The sequence below is a fragment of the Mobula birostris genome, chromosome 19 (genome assembly GCF_030028105.1).
Source record: "Mobula birostris isolate sMobBir1 chromosome 19, sMobBir1.hap1, whole genome shotgun sequence".
Lineage (NCBI taxonomy): Eukaryota > Metazoa > Chordata > Chondrichthyes > Myliobatiformes > Myliobatidae > Mobula > Mobula birostris.
The window spans coordinates 65,222,681-65,243,136 of NC_092388.1; the positions used below are offsets into that span (position 1 = coordinate 65,222,681).

A 20,456-nucleotide genomic window follows, 5' to 3' on the forward strand; every position below is an offset into this window, starting at 1 on the left:
GAATGTCCTCGTTCTGCATCACTGTGATGATACAAGATTGTTCTACAGAATCTTGTTCCCTGACTTAGCTTTTGATCAATACACTGTTATAACTCTTTAGTGTGGCTCTGTCATATTTTGTCTGGTAATAATCGTATTAGCACAATGGGCATTAACGGTGCTAAATAAATTGGTGTTGTTGCTGTGTTCTGTTTATCTTGAAGTTTAGATCAGTCCTTAGAACATCTCCTGAGTGGTTAAACATGGAGTATTAAATTAGGCAGGTTGGGTAAACAAAGGGCATTATGTATGATAAAGCAAACTTCAATCAAACAAACCAGGAGACAAATCAAACTGCCTTCCTCATAAGCAGAGAGATTGACTTGAAACTCACTGAATAAAATTAAATGCAGTGAGGGAGTTGGTAAAGCTGATGAGGTCCAACACAACAGCTTGAGAACTGCAAAGTGGCAACAGCTTTCTCTGTGCTGTAGATGTTATCTCTGGCTCAAATTTCACTTTGTGCCATCTGGTTCAAAGAGATTTTATTCCACAGTAATAATATTCTCCTCAGGGCAGGAAGCACTTCAAAACTGTATATTTTTAAAAAGAAAAATCTTAATTCATCAAACCACAGCTTTGGCTTGAGAGTTGGAGTTTGAATGTCAAAATAAAAATGCAACCCCAAGACTGATCAGAAGAGAAGATGAGGAGGGAAATCCAGTGCTCCTACAGTATTGAATTTACTTCCACTTCCAATAGTCTTGCTGAGAATGACTCTTCTTTCTCCCTGCTCTCTGACTGAAACCTGGGAGATAGCAGAAGCCTATCAAACATGAAGCGTAGTAAAATGGTACCAAGGAATCCTATTAAAAAGAAACTAATTGTAATCATGGGCAAAGTTCTGGAGCCTTCAGCCAATCATCCCAGCCTTAGGACATCACTGCAGGAAATCTCCAAGGCAGTGTCCCAGGCCCAACTATCTTCAGCTGCTTCATCAGAGACCTTTGTTCTATCGTAAGGTCAGAAATAGGAGGAAGCCTGCTGATGATTGCATAATGTTCCATTTCATTTACGACTCCTCAGCAAATGAAGTAAGCCTTGCCGACCCATGGACAACATTCAAGCATGGGTTCATGGCAGGTAATATTCATGTCATAAAATGAGCATCAGCAACAAAAGAGAGTCAGACAACTATCCTTGTCTTTGAGTGGCGTTACCATGACCCATCCCCCCCCATTAAAATCCTGGGATCACTGTTGACCAGAAACTCAGCTGGCCTGGCCACAAGAGCAGATCAGATGCTGGCTATCCTGCAATGTGTGTCTTGCCTCCTGCCTTCCTAAAGCTTTTAGTCAACAGCCTGATAAAATAACCAGATAAATTGGCAAATTGGTTTATTATTGTTACATGTGCAATGAAAAACTTTGTCTTGCATAACATCCATACAGATAATTTACGTAAGAAGACGGTAACAGAATGCAGAATGGTGTTAGTTACAGGGAAAATGCAGTAGACTGGCAATAAGGAGCAAAATCATCGTAAGGCAGACTGTGAGGTCAAGAGTCCTTTTTATCATACTGGGGGATTGTTCAATAGTCTTATATCTGTGGGATAGAATCTATCCTTCAGCTTGGAGAGGCATGCTTTCAAAATTTTATATCTTCTGCTGGATGATTTTGTATTTTGCATGGATGAGTGCATCTCCAACAATTGTCAAGAAGAATGGTGCTATCCAGGACCAAAAACATCCTGAATTGGTACCCCACAATCCTAACATTAATTTCCCCAGCAACAATGCTCAGTGGCTGCAGTGTGTAGAGATTGCAGTTATTCATCAAAGAATGCTACCTGATGTCTAATAGCGATAGGGTCCAGGAACACATAGAAACTCTGCTCCAGGGTGAGTGCAACTGGCAGGCCTGTTAACAATCTCTCCCTCCCCCATTGTCTTCAAAACATTCACCATTGTCCTTGTACCTAAAGCGACCAAGGTAACATTTCTGAACGACTGGCGTCCTGTTGCACTCACCTCAATAAGCAAATGCTTTGGGAGGCCGATCAAGGACTACATCTGCAGCATGCTGCCACCCAAACTGGAACCCCTACAATTCGCCTACTGACACAACCGATCGACAGATGACTCAATAGCCATTGCTCTACATACCGTCCTTACAGATCTGGACAAGAAGGATGCTGTTCTTGGACTACAGTTCAGCACTCAGCACCATAGTTCCATCCAGGGTCGACAAGAAGCTCAGAAACCTCAGCCTTGCCCCTGCCTTGTGCAGCTGGATCCTAGACTTCCTGTCAGATCGCCAGCAGGTTGTAAGAGTGGGCTTCCTCACCTCCACCCCTCTGACTCACAATACAGGAACCCCTCAGGGCTGTATACTAAGTCCCCTCCTTTACTCTCTGTATACTCATGATTGAGTCACCACCCACATCTCTAATCTGCTAATTAAATTTGCCTACATTGATTGGCCTAATCTCAAACAATAATGAGGTGGCCTGTAGGGAAGAAGTCATCTCTCTGACACAGTGGTGTCAAGAAAACAACCTCTACCACAATGTTGCAAAAACAAAGGAGTTGGTTGTGGATTACAGGAGGAATGGAGACAGGCTAACCCCTATTGACATCAATGGATCTGGGGTTGAGAGGGTAAACAGCTTTAAATTCTTCAGCATCTACATCACTGAGGACCTCACGTAGTCTGTACACACCAGCTGTGTGGTGAAAAAGGCACAACAGCACCTCTTCCACCTCAGACGGTGAGGAAGTTTGGTGTGGGCCCCCAAATCCTAAGAACTTTCTACAGGGCACAATTGGGAGCATCCTAACTGGCTGCATCACTACTTTAAATGCAGGACTCTACAGAGAATGGTGCAGACAGCCAGCGCATCTGTAGTTGTGAACTTCCCATGATTCAGAACATTTACAAAGACAGGTATGAAATGACTGGGGACCCAAGTCACCCCAACCAGAATCTATTCCAGCTGCTACCATCCGGGAAGCGGTACCACAGCATAAAAGCCAGGACCAACAGGCTCCGGGACAGCTTCTTCCACCAGGCCATCAGACTGATTAATTCACACTGATTTGAGTGTATTTCTATGTTACATTGACTGTTCTATTCATTACAATTTATTATAAATTACTATGATTGCACATTGCACATTTAGACAGAGACATAACATAAAGATTTTTATTCCTCGTCTATGTGAAGGATGTAAGAAATAAAGTCAATTCAATTCTGCAACTTTCTTGCCAAGTTATACATTGTCTGTGCTGGATCTAGAGCTTGAAACTCCTTCATCACCCAAAGTGCAGCAGTTCATGAAGTTAACTCACTGCCACCTTCTCTTAACTAGGGATGGGAAGCAAACATTGGTCTTACAAGGATCACTGAAGTTTTAGGACTAAATTAATAAAAATCAGTCCTCTATGTTGCAACTCTATTACAGACTCAATAAATGAATGCAGACTTTGTGTAATATCTGTGTTGATTGTAGACACAGAGGAGATATCAGGGGTAATTTTTTTATGCAGAGTGGTGAGAGTGTGGAATGGAGGTTGTGGAGGCAGATACAATAGGGTTACTTAAGAGACTCCTGGACAGGTACATGGAGCTGTGAAAAATAGAGGGCTATGGGTAACCCTAGGTAATTTCTCAGGTAAGGACATGTTCGGCACAGCTTTATAGGCCGAGGGGCCCGTATTGTGCTGTAGGTTTTCTATGTTTCTATAACACATTAAAGCACTGGAATCGGATCAGAAGATCCACCACTTCCCTTATTATTGTCTTTATGTAACTTGTGAACTTCTTAATTTCGTAGAAATAGAATATTTAGTCTCCCCAAATCTTCTCCATTTCTCACTAAATCCCAATTAATCTGAATTAAATAATCTAAAGGCACAAAATAGGATAATTAGAAAACAGGTCAACAGATTTTTCAGCACTTATTTCAGTATGCAAATTGACCAGGGCCTTTAAAAGTCACTTAGTGTTTAATATTATGATCATTTTGGAGTTGCAGAGGAGCACAGCAGGTAGTGCTGCTACCTCAAATCCCCTACAGCCTCAGTGCAATCCTGACCAGGTGGTGTCTGCATGGAATTTGTATATTCTCCCTGTGGCCATGTGAGTTTCCCCCAGATTTTCTGGTTTCCTCCCTCATCAAAAGATGCGTTAGTTGGTAGATTATTTGGTTAATGTTGATTATCCCTCGTGTAGATGAGTGTTAGGAGAAGCAGGGAGTTGATTGGTATGTATGAAAGAAGATGTTTTAGAAAAACAAGTGGAAAAGTGGGTCAAATGGGACTGCTTTATGAACTGGCACAGATTTGATGAGTTAAATTAAGATACAGATTTAGATTTATTTATCACACTTTCATCGAAACATACAGGGAATGCATGGTTTGCATTACCAACCAAAACACCCTAAGATGTGTTGGGAGCAGCCTACAAGTATCACCTCACATTCCATGACCTTATTCTATGTCTTAAGGAGATATGACCAATGAAAGGCCTTTCCTGTTGAGAGAGATCAACATTTCACAGAGAAGGCCAATAGTTTTACTTTGCAGTACGTCATATAATCTCTTCAATTTATTAAACTAAAGGTCATTTTGAGAATTTTTACCTCTCTGAACCTCACCTTAAACAGTAACTTTCTCAATCATGTGATCTATTTACTTTCATATCTCTGTATATTTCTCTCTCTCTCTCTCTCTCTCTCTCTGCCTCCCTGATCTTACTCAGCAACAACTTACTGTGCTTAACCCCTTAGAAAATCTGCAGGTTTCCTCTTTCAGCAGCAGAGACTTACACAGCATGGAAACAAGTCCTTCAGCCCAGCTGATGCATGCCAACTAAGGTTGCCATCTCAGCTATTCCCATGTGTCTGTGTGTGGCTGATACCTCTCTGGACCATTCCCACCCATGTAGCTTTCGAATGTTGTCAATGCATCCATTTCAATCACTTTCTCTTACAGCTCATTTCATACCATAAACATGAGAAATTCCGCAGGGCAGGCAACATCGATGGAAATGAATAGATTGTCGAAGTTTTGGGCTGAGACCCTTCTTCAGGACTGAGAAGGAAGGGGGAAGATGCCAGAATAAAAAGGTGGGGGAAGGGGAAGGAGGTGAGCTGGAAGGCGGGTGGGGAAGGTCAAGGCTGGAGAAGAAAGAATCTGATAGGAGAGGAGAGTAGACCATAGGAGAAAAGGTAGGAGGAGGTGGTCAGGGGAAGAGGTAAGGGTTAGAGTGGGGAATAGAAGAAGGGGGAGGGAAATTAGTTTACCAGAAGGAGAAATTGATACTCATGCCAACAGGTTGGAGGCTACCCAGTTGAAATAGAAAGTGCTCTTCCTCCTCTCTGAGGGGATGGGAATGGGAATTAAAATGTTGGCTACTGGGAAGTCCAGCTTGTGGTGGGTGGTGCAGGGGTGCCTGATGAAGCAGTCCCCCAATTTTCGAAAGATCTACCAGTGTAGAGGAGGCCGCATCATGGACCACCGGACACAATAGACCACTCCAGCAGGTTTGCAGGGAAAGTGTTGCCTCACCTGGAAGGACTGCCTAGGACTCCGAATGGAGGTGAGGGAGAACATGAATGGGCAGGTGTAGCACTTAGTTCACTTGTAGGGGTAAGTGCTGGGAGAGAGATTAGTGGGGAGGGACAAATGGGCAAGGGAATCATGGAGGAAGCAATCCCTGTGGAAAGCGGAGGAGGGTAAACATACATTTAGTGGTATGCCCCTTTAGAGATGACGCAGTTGCAGACGATGAGGTGTTGGGTGTGGAGGCTGATGGGGTGGTAGATGTGGACAAGAGGAACTCTATCACCTTAAAGGCTGAGGGGAAATGGGGTGAGCAGGGATGTTTGGGAAATGGAGGAGATGAAGGTGAGAGCAGCATCAATGGTAGAGGGAGGGAAACCCTGTTCTTCAACGAAGAGGACATCTCCAATGTCCTGGAACGGAAAGCCGTATCCTGGGAATAGATGCGGTGGAGGCAAAGAACTAGAAAAGGGAACAGCACTTTTACGGGGGACAGGGTGGGAAGGGGCATCGTTGAGATAAACGTGGGAATCAGTAGGTTTATAAAAGACGGTAGTTGACAATTTGTCTCCAGAAGTGGAGACAGAGAGATTGAGAAAGGGGAGGGAAGTGTCAGAGAAGGACAAAGAAGGGCGGAAGGTGATAAAGTTGACAAGTTCAGCCTGAATGCATAGTGCAGCACCAATATTGGTATCAATGTAGTGAGGAAGAGTTGGGGAGTGTAACCAGAAAAAAACTTCGAACATGGACTGTTCTAGGTAGCCAATGTAGCTGGGACCCATGTGAGTGCCAGTGGCTACCTCTCAAGTTTGGAGAAAGTGGGAGAAGCCACAGGAAAAATTGTTCAGGGATAGGAAAAGTTGCCAGACAGAGGAGGGTGGTGGTAGAGGGGGATTGGATGGTTATTTTGTCATGAAAGAATCAGAGAACTTTGAGGCCTTCTTGATGGGGGATAGAAGTGTATAGGGACTGAACATTCATGGTGAAGATGAGGCGGCCAGGGCCAGGGAATTGAAAGCTACTGAGGAGATTGAGGTCATGAGAAATGTTGTGAATGTAGGTGGGAAAGGACAGAACCAAGGGGGATAGAATGGAATCAAAATATGGCGACATGAGTTCAGTGGGGTAGCAGCTGGCAGAGACAACAGGCCTACCTGGACAGTTGGGTGTGTGGATTTTGTGTAGGAGGTAGAAGCCAGCAGTGTGGATCAAGGGATCCTTGACCTTGGTGGCAGTGGATGTGAGTTCTCCAGAGTGGATGAGGTCAGAGATGGTGTCAAATACAGTTTCTGATGGTATGGAGTGGGGTCCTCTTCAAGGGTAGGTATGGGGAGGTGTCTGAGAGTTGCCACCTGGCCTCAGCAAGGTAGAAGTCAGTGCACCACAGTGTAACAGCACCCCTTTGTCTACGGGTTTGATGGCAAGGTTGGAGAGAGAGGGGGGCAGTGTGTTCAGATGGAGTAAGGTTCAAGGAGGAGGGAGGAATGCTGAAGTCATGACCATTGATGTCTCAATTCATACCACTCTCTGTGTCAAAATGTTCCAAATGCTCAAGTTCCTATCAAATGTCAACTGTGCCATCCAGTTCTTTACTCCCCAGCCCTAGGAAAAAGACTATGCCAACTGACCTTACATAAGCCTCTCATTGTTTTATACACCTCTACATACGCTGATGTTGATTCTTAAACTTCTTGGTAAGGATGCTTCTTACAACTTAATTAAGCCTTTTAATCTGCCCAATATTGTCTTAGGTAGCTTGGTGTCAAATTTTACTTGCAATGAATCTTGGATCTGTTGAGGGATCTATATTGCTCGATGTGCTAAAGTCATTATTATAAATGGCAAGTTGAATGCATTGAAAAGAACTGGGATCATTACAAAGTCACTTTGCATATGGTGCTGGGATGGAATATTAATCAGCAATTCTCCTGAATAGAAAATGTGAAACCAGACTCCATTGTCTGAAAACCTTTGGCAGAAATGTTTATTTGCATCATTTTTACAGAATATCTCACCAAAATGCAATCAAATTGTGAAGATGTGAATGAGCTCTAGCTTTCCGTTTTGGGGAAATACTCCTCTCACGTACTAGAAACCTCTGTGCCAACAAAGAGAACATTGACAAGTTAATGGTGGGGTTGTGTGCAGTGGAAGGAAGGTGCAAGGTAATCCAATCGACGACAGGAGGCTTGGGTCATATGCTTGGGGTACAACTGCACTGTGATCTGCAAATGAGGGAATCCATTTCCTCAGTGCTGCTTCACTAACTGAACTGAAACAACAGACTCTCTCCACAAGGATCAGCAATGCAGTGGTCATATGAATATTTGAGGATACAGTTGTGGATCAAAAAACAACAAAAGATTGTTAGCAGCATTACGAAAGCTTTATCTCACCTCCAAATGGTTATAAAAACTTAACATTCTCACATTGTCCTCTTTCAAGCCAGTGACAGAGACACCTTCTTGTGCCCTGGAAGGGAGTGGAAGGAGGGGTGGAGTTTCACTTCTGGGGCCCACTGTTACAACAGTGTTAGAATTTTAATTTCTGGAGCCAGTGAGGTTATGGATGTGGGAGAAAACTCCTTACTTGTCGGCTTCATTTGAGCTGCTAGCAGGTCTTTTGGCAAACTCTTTCTTCTTTCATAGAAGAACAGCTACATGCCCACATACAATTGCAATGTTCTCTTTCTCCTGCCCTCTGTATATTTATAACTTACCATGGCTGATGCAACGCGGCACACTTTGATTGGGCACCCTCTTGTCTGCAGAGGCATCTGGGCCCTGTCCATTATGTAGATACACACATCCAATATACTCCTTTCAAACTAGATGAAATCAAGAGGGCAGACAAGTGATTATAATATGAAAAGGCAATCAATTTCTATTAGTATAATATTACTGTCAGTGTAATAATACTATCAACATAATATTACCACCCTAATCAGCATTAACTTGGTTTCTCCCTCCACAGCTACAGCCTGATGTTGGTAATATTTTCCATTTTCTCTATTTTATAACAAATTTCTACCAGCCATACTATTTTTCTTCTTTGGTATGTTGTTAATATTGGTGTGTTTCCTCATTTATTCTATATTCCTAGAGCTAGGAATTATTTTCATAAAAGGAAATAGATTAGTCTCATTTTCTGGGGAAGAGTGATCATAATATGAAAGAAATTTACATTTAATTTGACACCATCAAAGCAAGGAAGGATAGTATTTGGCCTGAGAATTTGGAGGACTTTAGAAACAGAAAATAACAGTAAAATAATTGATCAAGCAGTAGGAATAAAAACAGTAAGTTTTGGAAACCCTCAGCAGGACAGGCAGCATCTGTGGAGAGGAACAGTTAACATTTCCAGTGGAAGATCCTAAAGCAGTATTGTTAGAGTGAGCCCCAGTGTTGATGCCACACTGGTCCAATCATTTCTTTGATTCCCACCATGCAATCGCTCAAACAATTATCCAGGTAAAGAAATTCTTTTGGGCTTCTCCAAGTCTAGCGAAACGTGTTCACAAACATGTTCTCTACACCAGAGAAACCAAAGACAGATTAGGTGGTTGCATTGTGGAGCACCTGAGTAAGAAAATTAAATTTAAGAAGTTAAATAACTTTTAAAAAGCTGTAGATGCTTGAAACTTCTGGAAATAATCAGCATCCATGGAGAGAGAAACAGAATAATATTTCAGATTGTTGAGAATGAGAAAAATTAGAAATCAAGTATGTTCTGATTCCTGTAATATTGTCCTCATCCAGAGGAAGAATATTGCTCTCTAGATCCACAACTTTCATCCCAAGACATTCAATCTATCCTCCATACTGTCTGTCACTTCAACATGAAGTCACCACACACATCTCCTCTCCTCCCTTTTCAATATCAGAAGCAACTCTGTTCTTGGTTTATGCTTTCCACTCTGTGAACACTCCTCTTCTTCCAGCATATTGCCATGCAAACAAGAGAGGCAGACTCTTCCCCATCACCTCATTCCTTCCCACCATCCAGGGACACAAACTGTTTTTCCAAATGAAGCAGCAATTCACATGTCCTCTTCCAATCTAGTGTCCTTTATTTGATGCTTGCCCTGGAGAAACAATGCCAATTTGCAGAACTACTCATTTCAGACAGCAAGGATGGCCCTGAATTTCACTTGCATATTCAGTTGTCTGTCCCACTTCCATACTGCCTTTAATCTCTTACATCATTGCAACAAAGCAAGGTCAAGGAACAGCTCCTCATTTCCCAATTAGGTTCAGTAGCCCAAGGAGCCAATATTGAATTCAGATAATGAGGATCCCCAGCACATATCATAAAAGCCATGTATTGTACTGATACTGTCTGGCCTGTTGGGTGTAGAATGTAGAACATAGTCCATTGCCAGCATAGTACAGGCCCTTCAGCCCACAATGTTGAACTGACCTTTTAACCTACCCCACAATCAATCTAACCTTTCCCTCTTACATAGCCCAATATTCTCCATTTTCTTTCATATAGGAACCTATCTAAGAATCTCTTAAAAGTTCCTAATGCATCAACTTCTATGACCACCCTGGCAGTGCATTCCAGACACTTATCATTCTCTGTGTGAAAAAACCCTTCTTATGGCATCTCAACCAAAGCCTTCTTCCATTTACCTCAAATGAATGTTCTCTGGTTTTGCCATTGCTGCCCTGGCAAAATGAGGGACCGGCTGCCTACTCTATCTATGTCTTCTGTAATCTTATTCACCTCTATCAAGTCACCTCTCATCCTCCTTCACTCCAGAGAGAAAAACCCTAGCTTGCTTAACCTTACCTCATAAGACAAACATTCAATATTCTTTTTTTCTCACTTGCTCAGCATTTAATACCATCATCAACTCAAAACTAATCAATAAGCTCCAGGACTTTGGCCTCAATACCGCCTTGTGCAATTGTGTCCTGGACTTCCTCACTTGTAAACCCCAGTCAATCCTCCCTGATCATCATCAGTACAAGTGCACCACTAGACAGTTTGCTCAGCCCCCACCCTACTCACTTTACACTTATGACTGTGTGGCTAAGCATACCTCCAATGCCATATTCAAGTTTGCTGATAACACCATTGTTGTTGGCCAAATCAAAGGTAGTGATGAATCAGAGTTGAAGAGGGTTAGCAATTTAAAGTTTCGAAGTATTACAATTTCAGAGGATCTGTCCTGGGTCCAGCATGCAAGTGCAGTTGCAAAGAAAGCAGGGCAATGCCTCTACTTCCTTAGGAGTTTGCAGAGATTTGGCGTAACTTCTAAAACTTTGACAAACTTCTTTAGGTGTGTGGTGGAGTGTATACTGACTGGCTGCATCACAGCCTGGTATGGAAACACCAATGTCTTTGAAAGGAAAACCCTATAAAAAGTAGTGATCCAGTCCATTATGGGTAAAGCCCTCCCCACCATTGAGCAGACCTACATGAAACACTGTCACAGGAAAGCAGCATCCATCGTCAGGGATCCCCAGTACCCAGATCATGTTCTCTTCTTTCTGCTGCCATCAGGTAGAAGGTATTGGAGCCTTATGTCTCGCACCAGCAGATTCAAGAACAGTTACTATCCCTCGCCCTTCAGGCTCTTGAACAAAAGGGGTTAACTACACTCAGCTTCATTTCCCCATCCAATGAACTCACTTTCAAGGACCCTTCATCTCATGTTCTCATTATTTGTAGCTATTTATTTATATTTGCATTTGCACAGTTTGTTGTTTTCTGCACTTTGGTTGATCTTTCATTGATCTGTTATACTTAGTATTCTAGAGATTTGGTGAGTCTGCCCATAGGAACGTAAATCTCAGGGTTGTATGCGGTGATACAGTATATGTACTTTGATAATAAATTTACTTTGAACTTTGAACTTGTACCACCTAGTGGATACACTGCAGCAGCTAACCATGATTCCTTAGGCTGTACATTCCAGCTCAGCTCAGACAGCTCAGACAGCAACAGAAGCATAGGGGTCATCACCAGATGAAGGTTGCTCGAGCCGCACTCAATCCTGACCTGGAAATATATCTCCATTCCTTCACCACTGCGAGGTCAAAATCCTGGAAGTCCCTCCTAAAAGTATCATGGGTGCACCCACAACTGAAGGTCTGTAACGATTCAAGAAAACAGCTCAACACCACCTTCTTGAGGGCATTCAGAGTCGAACAATGCTATGCTGGCTCAGCTCAAGATTCCTCAAATTAATATAAAACTAATTTCCCTGTTTTTTATCTCACAGCTTCCAAATTTTGTTTCTCACCCCTCTTCTCAGTTAGACCATAAGACCACAATAAGACAAAGGAGCAGAATTAGGCCATTTGGCCCATCAAGTCTGATCCGCTATTCAATCATAGCTGATCCTTTCCATACACCCCCCACCCCCACCACTGCATTCCCCACCCTTCTCCCCAAAACCTTTGGTGCCATGGCCAATCAGGAACCTATCAATTGCTGCCTTAGATACACCCAATGACTTGGCCTCCACAGCTGCCTGTGGTAATAAATTCCGTAAGTTCACCACCTTCTGGCTAAAGAAATTTCTCCACATCTCTGTTTTAAATGGATGCCCCCCCTCCCCTGAGGCTGTGCTGTCTTGTCCTAGACTCCCATACCATGCAAAACATCCTTTCCACATCTACTCTGTTGACATATACTCTGTCAACATTTGAAAGGTTTCAATGAGATACCCACTCATCCTTCGAAATTCCAGTGAGTACAGACCCAGAGCCATTAAATGTTCCTCGTATCATAACCCTTTCATTCCCAGAATCATCCTTGTGAATCTCCTCTGAACCCTCTCCAATGCCGGCACATCATTTCTTAGATGAGGAGTCCAAAGCTGTGCATAATACTTAAGCTGAGAACTTAGCAGTGCCTCATAAAACTTCAGCATCACATCCCTGCTCTTGTATTCTAGACCTCTTGAAATGAATGCTAACATTGCATTTATCTTCCTCATCAACGACTCTACCTATAAGCTAAGGTCAGTGTGGACATGGTGGAAGATTACAAATATCTGGAGATACGAATTGACAATAATCTGGACTGTTCAAAGAACACTGAGGCTGTCTACAAGAAGGGACAGAGCCGTCTCTATTTTCTGAGGAGACTGAGGTCCTTTAACATCTGCCGGACGATGCTGAGGATGTTCTACAAGTCTGTGGTGGCCAGTGCTATCATGTTTGCTGTTGTGTGCTGGGGCAGCAGGCTGAGGGTAGCAGACACCAACAGAATCAACAAACTCATTCGTAAGGCCAGTGATGTTGTGAGGATGGAACTGGACTCTCTCACGGTGGTGTCTGAAAAGAGGATGCTGTCTAAGTTGCATGCCATCTTGGTCAATGTCTCCCATCCACTACATAATGTACTGGGTGGGCACAGGAGTACATTCAGCCAGAGACTCATTCCACCGAGATGCAGCACTGAGCGTCATAGGAAGCCATTCCTGGCTGTGGCCATCAAACTTTGCAACTCCTCCCTTGGAGGGTCAGACATCCTGAGCCAATGGGCTGGTCCTGGACTTATTTCATAATTTACTGGCATAATTTACATATTACTATTTAACTATTTGTGGTTCTATTACTATTTATTATTTATGGTACAACTGTAACGAAAACCAATTTCCCCCGGGATCAATAAAGTATGAATATGACTATGACTATTACTATGACTATGAAGTTAACTTTTAGGCTGTTCTGCACAAGGACTCCCAAGTTCCTTTGCATCTCAAATGTTTGGATTTTCACCCCGTTTATAAAGTAGTCTGCACATTTATTTCTTCTGCCTCTCTCCTTTCTTAAAGAGTGGAGTGACATTTGCAATTTTCTACTCCTCTACAACCATGCCAGAGTCCAATGATTCTTGAAAGATCATTACTAATGCCGCCACAGTTTCTACTGTTACCTCTTTCAGAACCCTAAGGTGCAGTTCATCTGGTCTGGTCTGGTGGCCTGACTTATGTACCTTTAGATTTTTCAGCTTTTTGAGCACCTTCTCTCTTGTAATAGTAATTGCACTCACTTCTCTTCCCTTATACCCTTCAACAACTGGCACACTGCTAGCGCCTTTCACAATGAAGACTGAAGCAAAATTCTCATTTAGTTCATCTGCCATCTCCTTGTCCCCCGTTATAATATTTCCAGCCTCATTTTCTAGCGGTCCTATATGCCCTCTCATTAATCTTATTTTTTGTATACTTGAAAAAGCTTTTCCTATCCACCTTGATATTGTTTGCTAGCTTGCTTTCATATTTCATCTTTTCTCTCCTAATGAGTCTTTTAGTTGCTCTCTGTAGGGTTTTAAAAGCTTCCCAATCCTCTATCTTGCCTCTATTTTTTGCTTTATTGTGCCTTCTCTTTTGCTTTTACAGTAGCTTTGACTTCCCTTGTCAGCCATGATTGCACTATTTTGCATTTGAGTACTTCTTTGTCTTTGGGAATACACCTATCCTGCACTTTCCTTATTTTTCCCAGAAACTCAAGCCATTGCTGCTCTGCTGTCATCCTTGCCAGCATTTCCTTTCAAATTACTTTGGCCAACTCCCCCCTCATACCACTGTAATTTCCTTTAACTCCATTGAAATAATGCTATGCCAGACTTTATTTTCTCCCTATCAAATTTCAAATTGAACTCAATTATATTATGATCACTGACTCCTCAGGGTTCTTTTATCTTAAGCTCCCTAATCGCCTCCGGTTCATTACATAACACCCTATCTATTCTCACGGGAAGGGTTGTTAGAGCTGTTGAGGGAGCGTTTAAAATACCTTGGCAGGGGAACGGGAAACCAACCACAGGCAGATAGTAGGCTCAATGACAAACTACTCTAAAAAGCCATCTCATAGGCATCCAATAAATGCACTCTCTCGGGATCCTTTACCAACCTGATTTTCCCAATCAACCTTCATGTTAAAATCTCCCATGGCTGTCATAACATTGCCCTTTTGACACACCTTTGCTATTTCCTGTTGTATTCTGTAGTCCACATCCCAGCTACTGTTTGGAGGACTATATATAACTGCTATCAACGTCCTTTTAGCCTTGCAGTTTCTTAACTCAACACACAAGGATTCAGCATCTTCTGATCTGATATCACATCTTTCTACTGATTTCATGTTATTCTTTGCCAGCAGAGTTGCTCCACTCCCGCTGCCTATCTTCCTATCTCTCTGATACAACGTGTGACCTTGTACATTCAGCTCCCAACTACAACCATCCTTCAGCCACAATTCAGCAATTGCCACATCATACCCAACAATCTGTAATAGTGCAACAAGATCATTCACCTTGTTTCTTATACTCCGTGCATTGAGATATAGCACTTTGAGAACACTGTATTTGCTACCCTGTTTGATTCTGCATCCCTAATGCACTGATACTCACCTTGCTGGCTGCAATTTTCTCCTGTTATCTGCCGGCCCTTCCTGACAGTCTGACTACAAGCTATCTTTGTTTTTTCACCATCCGATCTATTCTGAGTCCTTTCATTTCAGTTCCCATTCCCCTGCAAAATTAATTTAAACCCTCCCCAACGGCTCTACCAACCCTGCATCCATATCTTATAAGTCTCTTGTGCGGCACAAATCTCTTTCCAATCCATGTTTTTTAAATGTTGTTATTGTACCTTCCTTTACCACATATCCTGGCAGCCCATTCCATACATACACCAGCTTCTATGTGAAGAAGTTGTCTCTCAGGTTCCTATTAAATCTCTCCTCTCTCATGTCACCTCTCCGGAGATGCTGCCTGACCTGCTGAGTGTTTCTAGCCATTACTGTTCACCTTTCTGTAACTGAGAACTCCTTTTCTCCTTCCTTGATTGTGAATGATTTTGGGTTTCAATATAGATAATAGATGTTTATTAAATGAATGCTGCAGCTGGATGAACAGAGTAGACAGACCATCTAAAGGAGGAGCTTACCTGTCCAAAAATCCACGATCTGGTTACTATTTCTGTAAACTTCCCATGGTAAATGCAGCCAATATCATTTAAGACATACTCCTCTCTTTCAGCAGCATCACTGAGATACACAGAGTCCTCTGGATCACCACCACAAGTCCAACCACAGGTACAGAACAAAACAGACAGAATTTTGGAAGATTAGTATGTTGAAGGGCGATGTGTAATACAGCTAAGGATGCATGGTGAAAAATACCTTTCATGCTCACAAATAACATTTAACATAGAAAATACTGAATCATTTAAAAAAATCCAAACCATTATCTTCAGCTTTGGAGCTCAGTCTTCGAAGACTCTGACAAACACGTACAAAAGTACAGTGGAAAGCACTCTGACATGGCCTGGTTGTATCATGGCCTGGTATGGACACTCCAATGCATAGGAAATCAAGAGGCCACAGAAAGTGGTGGACTGAGCAAGTCCATGATGGGTACAGTTCTCCCCGCCATGGACATCTACAAGAGACAAAGTCTCCAGAAGACATTCTTCAACAGGTACTTCCTCCATCTGGGACATACCCTCTTTTCAATGCTGCCATCGGGCAAAATATGCAGGAGCATGAAGACCCACACCTCAAGGTTCAACAACAGCTTCTTCCCTACTTCCCTACTTGGACCAAAATGAAAAACCATAACACAACCTCAGACTATATTTCCTTTACTCCCTCTCAACTTGTTAATATGTTTATTTTGTCCTGTGAGTTATGTGCAATTCCTATTACTTTACATTTATGTTAATGTTAATGTACAGTATGTTTATTATGTTTGTAATGTACTTGCTGCTGCTTCAAGAAGTTAATTTTCATGGCATTTATACCCCGGATATATAAGCCTATGACAAAAATCTTGAACTTCAGAAAGTACAGGCTGGAATTAGAGAGAAGTTGTCTCCAGCTCTGCTGCTGTCGGTACCCAAAGAAGCAAGCTTTATATAGCATCACTGACCAACCATGCTCGCTGCAAGCTGTTCGAGTACATGAGAGGTGGGGAATTTCATCAGCCGCTGCTCCTTAAAAATCAGTGGAAAAAGATACAAACATGCACTCAAGCTTTCAACTCTTTAATATGATCAGAGACTGGCTTAATGAAACACACTGTATGGTAAGTATGTTACAATACCTTCACACCAAGGGTTAAAGATGAAATAGATATCTGTTGCTTTATCTCGAGCAGTTCTGCGGATTCCAAAAGAGGTCATGATGGCAACGTACATTCTGAACCTTCCCATGATACAGTCTGCAGGAGACAAGACTGTGAGGATCAGGTTGTTTTCCCAGGCAGACTTCACTTTGGCTCCCCATTTCCCTTTCTCCAACTCCCTTTGTATGTAAATTGGAATGTAAGTTCCTTTGGCAATATTTGGATAGCGACCTGGATGAAATATGACAAACAGGAAGTATAATTTCAAGATTGTGCATTACCCAAGTAAGGATCCATCATGAACTATGGTATACAATGTGGCGCAGTGTTTAATAATCCAGAGGTCTGTTCAAATTCCTCCATGACAGCTGTGGAATTATGTTAATGGTAATAAATAAAAAAGCCAAACAATCATTTTTAAAAAGACAAAATGGTTCTGAATTGACTGCCAGAAAAATGAAAACTGCTACACTTCACTGTGGAAAAATGTTTCCATGTCCACAAATTTGGTTGACTCATATATGTCTGAGGAAATTACCTAGCTAAGTTAAAGGACAAAAGAATGACCAGGAAAAAAGTAGGGTCCATTAGCAGCAACAGCAATGTGTATAGGCAAGGTTATAAAAGAATACTTATCATTAGTACTCACAGACTTTGTAGTTGGAGGATTCAGTGAAGGGGAAAAGGTGAAATCCTAATGCAAGTTTCCATATATAGGGAGGAGATATTCACTGTCTTAGCAGGCCTAAAGGTGGCTAAATCCCCAGTGCCAGATGGGATTTATCCCAGGTTGCTACCTGGGGATGAGGTGGAGACATTGATCGGACTCTAACTGAGATTTTTAAACGTTTGCTGGACACAAGTGAGATACCAGATGATTGGACAGCAGCAATGTGAGCCCTCTTTTCAAAAGGACACTTGGAAAGAGGCTGGTAGTCGCAGAACTGTAGAGGAACATCAGTGGGAGAATAGGGACTGGAGTCAGTTCCGAGGGAGAGGATTAATGATCACTTGGAGAAGCAGAGACTAATGAGAGACAGCCAACGTGGCTTTCTCAAGTGCAGATCACATCTGATGAATGTTATTGATTTTTTTTAAGCGATAATGAAGTGCACTGGTTATTCAGTAAGAGCTTTAACAAGGTCCCACATCGGAAAGTGGTCCAGAATATTTAGGTACATGAGATCCATGGAGACTTTATAGATTGGATTCAAAATTGGGTTGGCATTGTTGGAGTCTGATGTTTGATCAAGTTTCTTTTGGAAGCCAAGAGAGTGGCACAAATCTTGTTGTTTCATGGTTGTTTTATTAAGCATTAATAGAACAAAGAACAGGAAGAAGCTGGTGCACCAACATGTTTAGATCTTCCATTCAAATTTGTAGATAAGAGTTAAGCAGTCAGATAACCCCTTTTCAAATAACACAATACCAAGAAGCTTCCAGAAAGAGACAAAACTATAATCACTAGGGAACACACTGAACAGGTACATGTATATAGGTAATTATATAAAATACTAGCAGATATAAATTGTTAAACTGCAACGAGAATAACAATTATACAGTCTAATCCAACATTCCACCCTTTGGTTCTAACACACACATTTAGAATCATTATATCTGAAAATTCGGAGACAGAAACACATGTGGTATCTACATTAAGTACAAAATAATCAAAAGCTACTAAAGTTATGGAAATACCAAGACATACTCATAGGATTATGTCATTGTTAGGTATATTTGTAGGCACAGTGATGTGAATTTGAACTGCACTATTAATGATCACCCTTATACAAATAAAAAGATGTAAGCTATAATAAAGCTTATCAGGACAAATATCATAGGACAACAACACTTTTGCTTCCTGAGTACTTTTGAGTGTATCTTATGAATTTGGGTTGCTGATCATGAAAATTGCCATGAAATTTCCCCATCACACGTCATTTTTTTGAAATTGCCTGTATTTGTTATTTCAATTCATAATTCAAATCAGAATAACTAATGCCAAGATCAAGGAAGGCATTTTTGTTGGTCCACAAAAAAAACAAATCAATGACAGGCAATTTGAAGAACTTCTAGTGGGACCGGAGAAAATTGTATGGAAGGCATTCAAGGATGTTGTTGAAATTTTTCTTGGCAACTACAGAGCACCAAACTACATGCAGCTGGTTGACAACATGTTTAAAGCATACAGAACCATGAAGTACATCACGTCACTAAAGATTCATTTTCTGCATTCCCATTTAGACTTCTTCACTGCCAATCACGGTGCTGTTAATGACGAGCATGGTGAAAGGTTTCACCAGAACATTGCAGTCATGGAGAAACAGTGTCAAGGCAACTGGAATCCATCAATCCTGGCTGATTATTGTTGGACATTTAAGCGAGAACCCTCAGACACTGAGTACAAATGAAAATCATCAACAAAACATTTTTAGCTTAGTTGAACTATTGCCAAGTGTCAGCAGCATTATGCAGTTAAACACATTATATTCAATGAAAGTTAATTTCTTGTTTCTCCAAACTCCTATGTGATACAGGTAGTCTGAAATTATATTTGTGTTCAGCTTCAAGTGGTCTATCATAAACAAAAAAATTTCTGAGGAAGCAACACTTTTAAAGAAACTTGTGTGTTAGTACCCATTGCAAGTAGAGAAAATTGTCAAAAAGATAACAGCAAACTTGTTCATGTCCAGCAGATGTCAACAGAGCCAGAAGTCTTCTGGCTGGCTAGTGGTTGCTCACTGTAGCCCAGCAACATAGGCACTGGGTCAGAGGGTACTAACACATTAACCATAACACTTGTTGTTCAGTAGCTAGCGTATATCTATTTACTTTTACCTTCGACCTTCATGATTGAGTTAGCAACTAACAACACTTGATCAGGACCCAGTGATTCCTTATGTGGTTTCTTAATCAGGACCCATTCGCCAGGAATCAGCATGTGTCCTCCCTCTTTTGGATCTCTCCAAGCGATAAAAGCCTGGACAACTTGGGTTAATTTCACAAAATAGTTAACTTGTGATGAGAGGCCTAGGCAAAGCTGGTTGGACCCAAGTGCAGGAGTATCCAAGGCTGGAACTGAGACATGATGCAAAACCAAAATGAGAACAGAATACTAAACTAGACACTAAACAATAATCCAAGTAGACTAACGATTGATCTCTGAACCTCAGTTCGGATACACCTCAAAATATTGAATCCTGATGCCAAAAGTATGTGAAGAGCAAGAGGATAAGACGTGAAAGAATAGGACCAATCAAGTGTGACAGTGGGAAAGTGTGTATGGAACCAGAGGAAATAGCAGAGGTACTTAATGAATACTTTGCTTCAGTATTCACTATGGAAAAGGATTTTGGTGATTGTGGGGATGACTTGCAGTGGACTGAAAAGCTTGAGAATGTAGATATTAAGGAAGAGGATGTGCTGGAGCTTTTGGAAAGCATCAAGTTGGATAAGTCACCGGACCGGATGAGCTGTACCTCAGGCTACTGTTGGAGGCGAGGGAGGGGATTGCTGAGCCTTTGGCAATGATCCTTACATCATCAATGAGGATGGGAGAGGTTCCAGAGGATTGGAGGGTTGTGGATGCTGTTCCCTTATTCAAGAAAGGGAGTAGGGATAGCCTAGGAAATTATAGGCCAGTGAGTCTTACTTCAGTGGTTGGTAAGTTGATGGAGAAGATCCTGAGAAGCAGGATTTATGAACATTTGGAGAGGCATAATATGATTAGGAATAGTCAGCATGGCTTTGTCAAAGGCAGGTTGTGCCTTACAAGTCTGATTGAATTTTCTGAGGATGTGACTAAACACGTTGATGAAAG

The 20,456-nt window shown here is 41.8% G+C and overlaps 1 protein-coding gene across 2 annotated transcripts in view; it reads right to left on the reverse strand.

Annotated features, from left to right (window-relative positions):
- LOC140212660 (coagulation factor XIII A chain-like) overlaps positions 1-20,456 on the reverse strand; it is a 154,572-nt gene that overhangs the window by 50,283 nt on the left and 83,833 nt on the right. For both annotated transcript variants that reach the window (XM_072283751.1, XM_072283752.1), the window contains exons 4-6: positions 16,616-16,867; positions 15,459-15,577; positions 8,265-8,372 (exon numbers count right to left, since the gene is read on the reverse strand). In XM_072283751.1, coding sequence (XP_072139852.1) covers positions 8,265-8,372; positions 15,459-15,577; positions 16,616-16,867 — 479 coding nt within the window. The remainder of the gene's footprint in view (positions 1-8,264; positions 8,373-15,458; positions 15,578-16,615; positions 16,868-20,456) is intronic.